Here is a 14766-nt window from a genome sequence, read left to right on the forward strand (position 1 = left end):
GCGACGAATATAGCTGAATCGAGGCCAACTACTCGATTCGTTTGAATTTTTGATCGGGCAATAAGTCGGGTAGAAAAATAACAGCAATAGTAGCGTTTCAGGCAGTTTGAGGCGTTGAATTTACACAATTCATCAATATTTCATCACGAATCACGATATTAAACAATTGAAAATACGGTGATGAGGGTCAGCAGCGCTACTAACGGATGCGCGATCAACTAAATTACCGAAGTAGCGTTGCAATCGCTTACGGAGATTGCTTGAAGCTTGAAAATAATGAAAGGGCGATAGATGGGTTTGTGAAGAAAAAGAAAAGAGCGAGAGGGGAAGGACATGAAATATGGCGGATGTTTTGTTTGTGTGCACTCGGGATGTATTGCCGCTAAAATAGCAATGTTTACACGTTTATATTTAACGTGGTGCGAGTGAATGCGAAAGGTGTACAACAATAGAAAATGAACGCTACAAGTTTATATGTGTCAACCTGCAGATTAGTTTTGCAAGCTGATGCTGAAGATGCTAATTCATGGACAGATTTGTATAGGCTAGTTCCTTACCTAAGGCAAAGTTTAAGCTGTACGGTATGCTCAAATTTATTAATCGAACCGCACACACCCACCGAAACAAACTGTCAGCACCATGTGTGCAAGAGCTGTAAGGGTGGTCGTAAGAAATTAAAACCATCGTGCAGTTGGTGCAAGGACTACGACAAGTACGTGGAGAACGTTCAACTCCGAATACTGTTACAGTGTTACAAGAAACTATGCGAATATCTGTCGAGCACCAACATATACCGCAACTTAATTATATCCATATCGTCTAACAATTCTAACAACGGAGCGTCTACAATGGGAGCGTCTAGTCTTATGGAATTAATTCAAGAAGGTGCAGGATTCAAAGATGAATTCAAGAGCAATGCAGGACTCTCTAAATCGGCTTACAGTATACTGCCCTGTATTTATACAAGTACAACGTCGACCCAGACTCAAGGGAATTCAATACAAACTACGGAGAGTATATCCCCAGTTATACCTGGTCAGTTATTTCAAGTATATTTGTTTCCTTATTTAGAACTTCTGCAGAAGTGCAGTTTCTACTCTTCGACGCAAGAAAAAACATACACTTTCTGTTAATTACAGAGTCCCCAGCGATACGAACCGTCTCTAATGGCTCCTCAATTTATTCAGTAATGTATGCCGGCTCGGGTAATAAAATAACAATTAAAAGAAAGGCTGCGGCTGCGGATGAGGTCGAACTGGGCCAGCAAGAAGTTGATGGTACATCGCAGAGCTCCATCGGGGCTGTTAAATGCATTCCAAGCTCTCACCTTACCTATGGAACTTCGTCTCAGAAAAAGTCATCGAAGATCAGCAAAGTAAGATATACCATATCTACGACGAGAACAAAAGAACAAGAGAAAGGAATAGATGGAACAATTTTTTCATACCGCTGCTATTTCATTTCAGTCGGCAGGTAATTTTAAAAAACCAAGATCGAGTTCAACACGGAGTAAAAGAAAAGGATGCAGATGCGGCAATGCAACCGCAATACCTGGGAAATTAACATGTTGCGGACAGAGATGTCCATGTTATGTTGAAAGCAAACCGTGTGTCGAGTGCAGGTGTAGAGGTTGTCGAAATCCTCACACAGCCGACGGGTTAAAGGTATATTTTCAAGTTGGTACCGTAACTAAAAAATATCCTATAAAGCTGCAATTACTGTTAATTTGTCTAATCGACTGTCACTATGTTTACAGATTCGTCCTCATATACCAGAGCTGCATAATCTTCAATTGCAGTTATCAACGCCTGTAGATTGTGATTCTTTATCCTCAGATCCATTGAGTTCGGTTCAGCAGTGTCTCTCTACTTCTCCAACGACTATTCAAGTATTGAATGTTTATTCTACGCCTAGACTAGATATAGATAATGTACCTCAAAATTTACCAGCTGCACTCCTAGTTGGAGAAGATGCGATGGTCAGTACAGAAAGCGAAGCTGATGATAGCGACGTACAAATCGATGTGTGACGATACATGTGAAGACGCATTGGTGGCGTCGTGTTAGTCGCTTTTGTAAAAAGTCTATTATTACGTTTTGATAAATATGACAAAATGAGTAGGGATTTTAATTTGAAAAAAAAAAATAACAGAAACTAATAAAAGGATCAAAAAAATTTTTCAATAACTCGTCCATTTTGCTTCATGTAGGATTGTAAGTCACCGTTTTTAAGTCATCTATCGTCATACTGTGAATAAATTTATCTTCGTGACTGTCATGTTTCAAATGAAAGTGTTTGCAGAAAAAAGCTTGCTTTTTCATACATTCCTCTCTACGATCAATGAATACAAGAAATTTTACAGCACGAGATTTTCATTTTTAAGGAATAAATGTTATGGATTACTAAACTTTTTTGATAATCATTGATTTCTAAATCAAACAAGCACTGAAGCAAAACGGACAAAGTATCTTTCCAACTTTTATATTAAAAAAAAAAAACCATTAATAATATTTGGCAATGAAGTTTCGCAACTATGTAAACAAATAAGTCATCTCATCAAAAATAGAACACACTACGTTCTATTAAATTAATTCATTATACTTAATATGAGTATGCTGTTGAAAATGGGAGGTAAAAATATTTTGAGCACACTGTAGTGAAACTGTCGAAGCGTTTGGTTCTACGATCTTTGAGTAATTCTGGAACATCGATGAAAGTGTTTCAACAACATTGAATATAAAGTGCAATCCTCTAATTTTTATAGCGCAATCAAGAGTCTCCAGCATTACTTTCATCAAAGCTTTTAGAAAAATCAGTATGAAAAAGTGAAAGTGTATATTATACGTTATTATAAACTATTACATACGAAATAATGATATTAGCGAAATATGTAAAATTAGAAATGACGACATGAAAATCAGGTGTAGCTGATTAGAGGAAAATAATAGTGTACATATATATAAGGATGAACTTTAGCTGTCATAGCCAATTAGCTTCATAACTCATCGATAATTTTTATTGAAATTTAGCCTCGGGATTAACTTTCAATGAAAGAAGTACAATGAAACTGGAGTTGAGGATTTGTTAAGAGGAGAAACATGATGGTTGGCTCGGGAATATTATTTGGTAAATCAATTTTTCTACATGGTCCAAAATAATCATCTACTATACCTAATGTTTAGGTATCTTAGTTATACATACCTGTTGTAAATAAAAAATAATGAAAATATTTAGATTTATCATTGTATAAAACGCTACTTTATATCAAAGACTTGTAGATTATATTTTTAGGGTAAAATTTGTTGAGATCTTAGCAATGGATGAATGCCCGCGGTTTTTAAAAAGTGTTGTCTTGTCTAATTGAGTTGATGAAAATTCAATAGAACATAAAAATAAGATTATCTCTTTCAAGAATTAGTACAAAATCACTAACAATTGGTGTTTTTAGTAATTGTAGAGTATGTTATTATGAAATGTTTTGAGAGAACACAACTTTTGTTTGAATTAGAAACATCACAATGATAGATTTTTACAAGCTTCTAAACTGCAATGTGACATCCTGAAAATAGAATTACATCCAGGCGTCAGGTTGAAAATACGGTTGCAATTAATTGACGGGACAGTAAATACAATTAGGAAACAATTCTTTAATTACATCTCTATTTACAAGATCTGCAATCTAAAGGATTAATTTTTTTCTATGATGAAAATATAGCGTTGTTGTATGTTTGTAAGAATAGTCCTCCGGAAGACAACAGCAAGAAGATACCATCTATAAGAATATAGTCCACTATAAAACGAAAGATATTGGCACCGAATATAAAATTAATAATGATTATAAAAAGAAATTAAAAGTTCAGAAAATTCCAATTCTGTTTTTCTTCTTATAGATATGTTCGTTTATAGGACAAATTAGTACACACTTAGCAAGTTCAGAGATCCAGCTTTTTACATTATAATCAATGTTCAAAGCTAACGACATATTTCGATCACTCTAATTAACTAAGCCAAATTAATGTGGAATTTGTGTCATATCGTGCCTTGTATAGTGGGCTAAGGAAAATTGTTAACTTGTGTCCCTTATGTTAAGAAAGTTGATTAATTTTTAAAGCCGGTCTGTGGTAGTAGCAAGTAGCATGCTTCACACCAATTTGTTAACAAGACGTGGACACCTTGCACTTTTAATCAACTCCAAGTGATTCAAAAATCACCTAAACGTGTAGGATGAAATATCCAATTTACGGTGCAGTAAAATATTATAAGTGGCATTAACGCAGTTGCAAAGGGTAATCTATTACTACAATTCTGTGCAACATGTCTTGTTAGCTGATAAGATTATTAAGAGAAATATATATATATATATATATGTATATATACATTAGACTTCCCCTTAACAAAACTTATTTTTCATTCGCCCCCTAATTTGTTTCCAAATGAATAGAAAAATATTATGAGCCCAACCGGAGTCCTCTATTCCACGGATAAGGGGTGCCTGTTCGCATGACCTTTGCCCATTACAACGCCATGGAAATTTGACATATTCTAGTTTCAATTTCTTTTACGTATCCCAGAGACATCCAAAAAAATCTGTCATCACAATCTACTCTATATTAGTAATAGACATGGAAAAAATTTTGAGTGGCTCTCGTGTAATATTTTGTATGATTCTAAAGGCGTGTATAAAATCAAAAAAACAATTTGGTCAAAATCAAGATTTTTCTTAACTGGGGCAGAATTTTTATTATATCCTTAACGTTTTCAACCGATACGACTTTTTTTTCCTAAATTCCTATACTACTTGAGTTTCGTAATAAAAATTTTTTCCCAGTTCAGAAAAAACCTTGTTTTTGACCAAATTTTTTTTCGATTTTACACATGCGTGTCAAATCATATGAAATACTGCACGAGGAGCCACTCAAAAATTTTTCCCATGTTTGTTACTAACACAGAATAGATTGTGATTACCAAATTTTTTTGAATGTCTCTGCAATTAAAAAAAAAATTCGAAACCAGAATATGCTGAAATTCAATGTTATTCCAATGGGCAAAGGTTCATGGTTACAGGCATTCCTTCCCCTTGGAATAGAGGGTGGCTTCAGTTGGGCTCACAATTTTTTTATATTTATTCGGAACCAAATTCAGGGGCGAATGGGAAAAAAGTTGTGTTACGAGGCAGTCTAATATATATAAATTTATCTTAGTAAGAAAAAAAATAAGATATTCAAGAAAATTCATAAAATAAATAGAATAATTTGTAAAAGTTATTTGTAACATGACATTTGTATAATCTGTCTTCAAAAAATGCACGATCACGTTATGTCATAATACAGAAAAATAACAAAATAAAACTATTTTACGTAGAAAATGTGTTTCTTTACAATATATCGTGTACTAACCGTTTCCTTATCCATATTATTAAAAAGTTACGTTACATAATGCTGTGTAAAACATAAAACCGATGTAAATTAGTGTTAGATACGTTATTTTTGAAAGCAACACACACCGTATGAACGAGCAGTAGAATAATAACATTGACATACAAAAATAGTTTTGCATTTATTAGTTTTATTATCGATATTTCAATTTATCAGTCATTTGGAGCAATAAGAACAAATATTCGCTCAGCTCATCACAAGATGTAGATAAGCTAATGCTAATTTAAAATTGCAGACAAGAGATTGTCAAGATAGTGGAACGGGTTGTAACAGATTCGTAATCAACTGTATCGCAGAAAATAAACAATTCAGTAATATAAACTTCATAATGAGCTCTATTGTTTTAATAACATGCATACGAGTGCGTAATATTTATAATACAACACGCCGCGCGATAATGGTTATTATTAATTAGTGAAAATGAACGCAGCCTATTTAAATATTATGTAATTACGTATAACTTGGTAGATTGTGCATCTTATTATTTATTATACGTATAAATATATCACGCAGACGCATTACAATAAATATTAGATTGTGATTTTTGCGATGTCTTTAAAATAAAAACGACAATGTTATTAATAATCAAATATAATGATCACCTTACGAATTGTTGTTAAGAGATTTTTGTATTTTAATACATTTTTGCGAATTTCATTTGCCGCAAAAAGATGCCGAAATGGCTAAAATTTTTCCATTTGCATTTTGAATCATTGATATTTTTTCAATTCGTTCTAGTAATTAGGGTTTAGTATTAATAGATTGGACAAAAACGAGGCGAAACAAAGAACTAACATATACTTAATTCGACGAAATCCACTTTGTAAGAGAACGTTGTTTCGAACTAAAATTTAATTTTTTTAATTTTGACCTAGCGCGAAGAAAATATAAAAACAAACGCTTGTCTGTGAATTTCTTTTCGTGCTTGGTCCGATAAAATTATTTAAAATTTGTATAAATAGAATATGTATAATATTTAGCTAAGTAATTCTCATGATATAATCAGAATGAACAAATAAAATTAAATGAATTCTAATTGTTGCATACTGCTGTTTCCGTGTGAGTGCCCTTATAATCAAATGATGAAACTACTTGACATCCAGTTGTTTCATTTAATAATCTTCAATTATTAACTTCCTGTATTCATGTTAGCCATTCGTTTCTTGTTATATTGATGTGTATATCGTTTGGGGTGGGCTATTCTTTCAAATATATAGTTCAGGGATGATAAGTTGCGCAATAGCAACCATGGTGTCAGCAATCTTCGTTACATAGAAATGTCAGCAGATCTGTAATGGAAAATAATAAATAATAAGAAATTGGTGTATAAGCGTATTAAAAGTTTTTCAGTATAAATCTGGAATGGTTAGTTCAAGAAATGACACGCTCCATGAAAAACACACCTCATCTGCAGTCAAACTACCTACTTTACAATATTTTCACTCACCAAAATGGTTTGTAAGAATTAGGATAGCGTGTTGGTATAAATGTATTTAAATGACAAGCCCAGTGATTCCATCCCAACGTTTTAGCCAGATCTATACATTTTTCGTCTATTTCTTTCAATGGTTTATCTTCGTAGTAACGTGTCAACAGTTTCAAATATCGGCCGTAGTGTTTATGAACGTGAGCATGCCACAAGGAAAGGATGATGACCTAAAAAACAAATCAAATCATAGTAAAATAATATATCGAATAGGAATATGACAATTAAGAACAAGAATCGTTATTACCTTGCTGTCTGTAGCTTCTGAAAACTTTAGCACATCTCTCCATGTCGCCACCATACTGTCAAGTAAATTCTTGTACTGTCCATCGCCTTCACCATTTTTAATGCTGTGAACATAAAGCCTGCCTAAAGCACAGCCTTTTTTTACTAAAGCTTCGATTAAACCAGTCTTTTGTTTTTCCATTGTTATTTTGATTTTAGCTGCGTCTGGTCGCTGATCACTTTTCATTCCATAGTATGCTAAAAGCTTCTCTTGATCAATGGAGTTAATGACATGGTCGGCCACAGCAACTATTTGGTTTGCGTGGAAAATTGCATTATCTGATAGGTTGTCGTGCGGCACATGATGACGAGCCTCTGGTGAGTCGAGAGAAACTAACATGGCGGTGTGAACAGGAAGATGATCTGGGAAGGCACTCTTCAGCTCGTCATATAAACTAGCTGCATGTTCACCAGGTTCTGTTGAAAGAAACAGACGATTTATATGAAGCGAAAAACAGCTAATGGGCATACGACATAATAATGGTTCACGAATGTACTAGGAGGAACCTGCAGCCATGGGTGGCAATGAAAACAATAAAGATTTCAGATGCCACTGAACCGAAATGGAAATGCGATTTAAAAAAATGTTAATTCTCATTTTTAAAATAGATGAACAAAAATTCCAATGAACACAGAATTAGTTTACATTTAAACTTCTCTCTCAATTAAACAGAGTCGACAAGATACTGCTATTTCCATGCATTCGACATACTTAAATCACAGATATCTCAAACTAGTTTGAATTTATTGACGAAAAAACGAGGACAATAGTTAGAAATTTAGGCTAATTGATTGATGTTCTACACATTTGATACCTGAAACGACTGATTGGAAAAGATTACGAAAAGTCATAGTTTTAGTTACTTTTGACATAAGACATCAAAGATTATTTTATAACAATTAGACAAACAAAAGTTTTGGGGGAAACGAACGTACAGGTATGCAAATTACATCTCATAGTGTTTAATGGAACATCTATAGACAAAACAATTACAATACCATGATACAGCAGCCAGAATTAGAAGCAAACTTACTTATGGATGGAGCTATTGGATTGCAGAGTACCCAGAATGGAAAAATAATTGATCGATCAAATTGAGACAATGTAATTATTATTTTGCAAGTGAACATCTTTAAAGCATTATGCGACAAAAAAAAAAAATGTTTGGAAGCCTGAGCATTTGGTAGCAATTTAATTAAAATAAACCGCAGCAATGGCAGTAAGAATTAGAAATTTATGATTGATCTTGGAAATGATGTGATCTTACCTAATTTTGCTAGCCAACTGCATTTAAGGTCCCGAGCAGCTTCGTTGTACTCATCCCATTTTGAAACTTTGTCTTTCTCTTGCTTAGTTGAAGGTCCATTAGCTTTTTTCGCAGGTTCGGATAAAACATATTTGAACTGATGGTTATTGACTTTTTTGCCAATATCATCCTTGCAGAAGGTCAAAGTACCTTGAAGATATGTACCAAGCGTTGCACACTTCGATACTCTTAAAAGTTGAAAGTAGGTATAATAGCTTACGAAAATAAGTTTTAATTACACTGCATTTGATACATGAATCAAAGGAAATGATACTTACTTGCTTTCATTCGCGAGAGGCGCTATGTACAAAGGTAGTGTTAGTCCCGGTGGTACAGTAGCTGCCATCATTTTTTTACCACCAGTAATAGCCTGCGATTGGCTGGCAAAGACGTCCAAAGTAATCGGAGAGCTGAGTTTTTGGTTTAATAATATAGTCATGTCTGAAAGCCTTTCCAACAATTCTTTCTTTTCGTGTCGGACATGCATCTTTAGGGTATAGTCACCTTTTTCCATTTTTTGCATCGTGTACTACAAATGTAATTATTTTTAGAAGAACACTGATACTAAATTGTTTAACAAAAGTGATGGGATTAGGGAGCACATTAATTGAACCAACAAAATGTCTACAACCGCTAACCTTGGACGGATAAGCATCTCCACAACTAAGGAGTTGCTTGTTGCAATCATATATCATCCACAGCTGACTCTCATATTCGCTTTCGTAAAGCAAATCACTAAGCAACGCTGCATTTGGCGTTACTTCAGTAGCTTTAGCAACATGAAAATTGTAAGACAATTGCAGTTCGTAGATTTGTCGGGCAGGGGGAATGACGTCGCGTGATCGAAGCGGACTTATCTTTGATTCGATAGGTCTAGGATGAAGGATAAACAAAATAATTGAAATAGAATAATTACGACTGTTGAATTTGTTTCTTATTTTTTCCAAATTATGCACTAAGAAAGTTGTCATTTCTTCATTACTCTTGACTTTAAAAACTGGACCACAGATATAAAAAATTAATATCTACCTGAGAACTTGAACAGAAGATTTGAGAGACACAACTGGTACGATCTCTTCATATCTTAGAGAAGTACGTACTTCCATGCGATTTATACCATCGCCAGCCTGCATGGTAAGGTTTCCAGATATCATGTGTACCCCGTGGAATTCGATTGAATAATCAACTAGCATGTCACCCAAATTTGCCCAATACTTTGCGACAACAACTTCCAGGATAATATTTCCCTAAATGTAGAGAAATATGGATTTATAGGAATACAAGTATTAGATGATGTCATTATTTGGATAAAAGAAAATTATTCATTTTAATGTTCTTACCTCGACGGAAAATCCATGGCTCGTTTCCGACTGAGATGTAACATTCGTCATTTTATTGGATTCAAGAGTCTTGCAAACTAATTTAGGTTTTAGCTGAACAGTATGGATGACAAATCTACCATTTTTATCCTTCTCCGTACCTTTCAATCTGAGAACTGTAAAGACAAGTACACATGAAGAGCAATTTTAAAATCTTAAAAAAAAACATGATTTGTATGAAATACGATTATATCCAACAATCGTGACAAATTTACGTTTTTGATTGGTATTTCACCATTTTATACACCATTTCAGAATGATAAATTGATATATCCATGATCTCCATTTACGAGACTTGACAATTCCGAATGATAATTATAGAATATTTTCATTTAGTTTTGATATCTCACCAGCCCACGTGGCATCATCAGGCACAAGTATGAAATGCCTACGAATAGTATTAGGTTTGAAAAGAACGTTTGTAAAATGAACATCAGGAAGAACAGCTGTCTTTGGTAGTGCCATTGGTTGGACAACGGTCACAGGGACTTGGAAGACTGGTCCCTTCTCTACACAAGTTACATCATAGGCTCGAATGCTGCAAAACAAAAACATAGATACATGTTAGTTGCACGAGACTGCACATTTGCTTTTGGGTGTGAGATAAAACATTTTCAAAAGCTTCTAACCAGATTTTACTAACCTTGTCGCGTGCACACCTTCAGGTAATAAACCAGATTCCACTCGGACGGCAAAAGCACGGGGCATATGCATGAGATCTAAATGAGTTGGGAATTGTATCCAAGAGGCATCGGAGACCAGGGATAATCTCAGGTTGAAGTTTATCTTTCGAGTTGGCTCTGTAGGAAAAATTGGTGATAAAGTACTGAATCTATAATCATCTAATCAGAATTGTATAGAAGAGGTTTTAATTTTTTGCAAGTGATTCTGGCCGAAATCATAATTTTTTGTCAGTCCATAAGTTCAGGAATATGAAAATTTAACGATAAATCAAATTGAAAAATTGAACTATTATATAAGATTTAGCTCAATAAATTTAGAACATACCAACATTGTCGCTGTCCAAAAATATTGGCTCAACAGTGATTGGGCAATCTTTTGGCCGATCAAGAACACCACCTCTAAGATGAATTCCTTTTGCATTATTTAAGCTGCACGTAATGGAGAATCTAACGTCTCTTTCGGGAGCACCAGAGTAGGCAACTAAATGATCGAACGCACGTTCTACTTGCAAGAGACCTGAGCCTTGAGCAAAATGATCCATAGTGTCTACATACATTGCAGAATTTTGAAGCGCCCTCTTCATACTGTATGGTGAAAATGGTATTTTCTTGGCTATAAGACCTGACAGCAAAATAGCTGAAAAATGAAAAGAATTCATAAGCAGGTGAAGAAAGAGATACAGATTACGGCTGATATGTCATTTGAAAACAATCTTGCCTATAGCACCAGTAACATGGGGACTAGACATGCTCGTTCCATTCATGAGCTGACTTTTTCTGAGGGTAAAGTTAGGCACACTCGTAATGGCACCTCCTGGAGCGCAAACCGTGATGCCGACATCTCCGTCAATTGTTGGTCCTCTGGAAGACCACGTGTATGGCATTCCAGGCATTTTCTGCCTCAGTGAATATTCGGCAACCATCATATCCGGGGAAACGTAAGCTCCAACGCCGATTATGTTATTTGAGCTTATGTCAGGAGGAGATCCTAAGTAAAATTAATGTGTTAGACAGGGTTACACCTGTTAATAATTTTATGATTAAATTTTTATAGAAAGAAGACAAAATCGTTATAATTTACCAATAGTGCACAATGCAGGACCGTGATTTCCAGCTGATGACACCCATACAACTCCGTATTTGTCAATGACTTCATTCATGAGCTCCCCTACTCTTCCGGCACTTGACCAATGAGCATGTTCCCCATAGCTTGTGTTAATAACGTGTATTTTTTCTTTCCGCTGCATCACTCTAATCATTGCTCTTACCAGAGCAGTTCCAGTTTCCATAGATTCCAGACGACCATCACCAATTGTTAACGAAACTATTTGAGCTCCGGGAGCTACCCCGTTCAATTCTGGACTTTCAGGGAAGTGAGCTGCGGCTATAGATGCTACATGAGTCCCATGGCTTGCTGTAATTAAATTAATGAATGAAATGAGATTAGAACATCATTAAAATAAGAATAATGAATGTTCACAAAATGCAATATCCATGTATGAAATGTAAAATTTGATCGGGGGGAAAATTATTGTTGAAAAGAATGCACACTCACAACACATAGATACAATTTCTAGCGTATTCCCATCGTCGTGGACATTTATTGTTATGTTCAGCTGATCTTCTGGAGTAAGAGGAGCATAATTTCTTGTGATTGAGTATTCTCCAAGGAAAACACCTGCTTGTAAATTGCCCTCTTCCGACGTATCAATGCAAGCTCTGTTCAAATAATTGTAAATTGTATTTGGTAATTAACTGGTTCTTGAACAATACCGGTATGTTAAATATTTTGAAGCTTATCGCAAATATAAGTAATGAAATTGGCTGGTTTATTATGGATAATTTTTGTAATTAAAGTAGTACCTCCATATTTTTCCATCATTGAAAACTACACAATCGTAGGTAGGTCCAAGATCATGATACTTTTTTTCCAGATTATTTAAAATCTCAACTCTAGCTTCAAGTTCTTCTTTCTGCTGTTTATCCTCAGGTGTAGTGGGCTGAGGGTTCTTAGCTTCAAATTCCTGTTAACATATTGCAGCGCATTAAATTTGTTTCTACAATACATATATTCTCTATACCTGAATACTTCAATTTGTAATGAGGTCACATCCATCGACAAGTTACGCCACATAGCAATTGATTGACTGAATTGTTTTGCCATGTGCCAAATATAAATATAGCATAAAATGCCGATCAATGAAAAAGTATTGCTAAATAATCGGCCTGGTTTGATAACATCTGACATAATTTGACCGCTGTAATACTCACAGACTATATTTGGATCTCATGATCTAAAATTATATCTAATTATAGTAGAGAAAGGTCATTAAAAGAAGATACGAACACCTTGCATAAAACAATATGTCACATTCATAACCATTTTCAATTCAAGCTGACAATTAGATATACGGAGTCGACAAAATATTAATATTAATATATAGTATTCTTACAAATATTTCCTTGAACCATATTACCATACCAGTAAATCAATACCACTATTATACTTGTAATTTTACATAAAATACGATATATGCTATAAAATGAAATAATAAACCTTTGTTACCTGCAGTTGTCTCGTAGCTTCGGTAAGAGCTGATTTTTGAACATTATCCCAAAGTCGCCCTTTACGATCAGCCTCGATCCTCTCTCGCAATTTACTAGGGTATAAAGAGAACGCATTTTTCACTCCTATGTGATAATCTCCAGTAGGATTATGCCAGTTTGAAGGAATCTGTAAATAAGATCAGATTTTGTTTACAAGATATTATGTTATGTTTGAACGTTTGAATTTGTTGCGTAAAGATAAAGAATAAACAGGAAAAACAGAAATTATGCAATTTGTTTTTAATTCAAGCAAATTCAAAGGGGAAAAACGAAAACGACGGTTTCTTTTATCTGATAAATCGTCACAATTTACAACCGATGGACGAAAATAATTGTTACAATCGTTGTTTTCTAGTTACTCATGACAAAAAAAACACAGACTGGTTACTAATATTTCTGTTACCGTATCAAATTTCTTATAAAGACTTAGTAATAAATGAAGTTAGTAGTAAATGAATAAATTGCTGAAAAATTAATTACTAAGCTACCTTTAATTTCCGTCCAGTAAGACCAGTGATACAGCCATCCGTGCTCTGAACCACGGTGCTCGTATCAACATCACCGGCTCCACTACAATCGAACCTTTCAATGACTTTTGGTTTGCCATCGCTTGTTACCTGTATTAATTGTTAAAAGATGTCTATGAACTGTGATACCATTATTACACAATATTTCTTGATAAAAATTGCTGAATGAAACGTAAATGTATAAAACTAAATGAAGGAAATAATTCGCAGAACTGATAAGAGGGGAAAACCCGTTTGGCCATGTGGAGATTACATTCAACTTCCGATATAAACAACATTCTCAGTTGGCACATGTTTGATCTAATATTGCTCAATGACAGACATGTGTTCTGTTCTTGTGACATTATACAATATTTCGTACTTGAATGAACAATACTGGTGATTAACTAAAAAACTGTAATTGACTTTACAAACAATTTCTGAAGTACGCGTGAGTTTATGAAGCATAGATTTTAGTTTCAAACACTTCGATTAAAATAAATTTCTGCTCAAAAGGAAGATGTTTATGATACATATATGCATATGAAAGATGAATTCGATATTATTAATTAAAAACATTAGGGTGAATTTCAACAGAGGAAAATATGAGTAAGAAGGAAATAAATTCACAAGATAACCAGGGAAATGAAGCAATCGATTCCGATCACAATGAACAGATAAAATATCCAACAAGAATAATGATGACTTGAAGCTTTGAAAATCTAGCCTCAAAAATATTTTTAATCTGTAAATGTACCTGTAGTCCTGGTGCGCCAGGATCAACTCCAGAGTCAAATATAGCAATTGTAATTCCTCTACCATCGTATTCGGGATATTTGGTTAAGAACTGCGTGACACCTGTCTCTTTTTTAGGCAGAAGACCCCATACAGGAAAATTACAATCAATTACGTCGGCCATCTTTCAATACCCACTACCGCCACGATCACGAAACTACAGTGGCATATGCTCCTTCTTTTGTTTCGCCACAGCGTTTTATAGAGTGATGACTTTATTGCTGCGCATGCGTCGGACTTCGCAAATCACGCTTTCCTTCCACGCATTTTTCAAATGCTTGTC

General features: G+C 34.5%; 2 protein-coding genes across 2 annotated transcripts; one reads left to right on the plus strand and one right to left on the minus strand.

Annotated features, from left to right (window-relative positions):
- Positions 1–328: 328 nt before the first annotated feature.
- msl-2 (male-specific lethal 2) lies at positions 329–6193 on the plus strand. The gene is made up of 4 exons (XM_046610689.2): positions 329–1035; positions 1140–1375; positions 1467–1664; positions 1757–6193. The coding sequence occupies exons 1-4, from the start codon at positions 456–458 to the stop codon at positions 2027–2029; spliced, it is 1287 nt and encodes a 428-aa protein (XP_046466645.1). The 5' UTR covers positions 329–455; the 3' UTR covers positions 2030–6193.
- Positions 5548–14663, minus strand: LOC124211530 (tripeptidyl-peptidase 2). The gene is made up of 18 exons (XM_046610673.2): positions 14446–14663; positions 13671–13799; positions 13142–13309; positions 12439–12599; positions 12131–12294; positions 11657–11989; positions 11294–11563; positions 10901–11212; positions 10536–10692; positions 10243–10430; positions 9854–10008; positions 9543–9760; positions 9152–9386; positions 8792–9042; positions 8475–8701; positions 7169–7623; positions 6883–7091; positions 5548–6724 (listed from the first exon to the last, which is right to left on the minus strand). Coding segments are annotated over exons 1-18 (3795 nt in total). The 5' UTR covers positions 14608–14663; the 3' UTR covers positions 5548–6723.
- Positions 14664–14766: the final 103 nt, after the last annotated feature.

Source organism: Neodiprion pinetum, chromosome 2 (assembly GCF_021155775.2).
Source record: "Neodiprion pinetum isolate iyNeoPine1 chromosome 2, iyNeoPine1.2, whole genome shotgun sequence".
Classification (NCBI taxonomy): domain Eukaryota; kingdom Metazoa; phylum Arthropoda; class Insecta; order Hymenoptera; family Diprionidae; genus Neodiprion; species Neodiprion pinetum.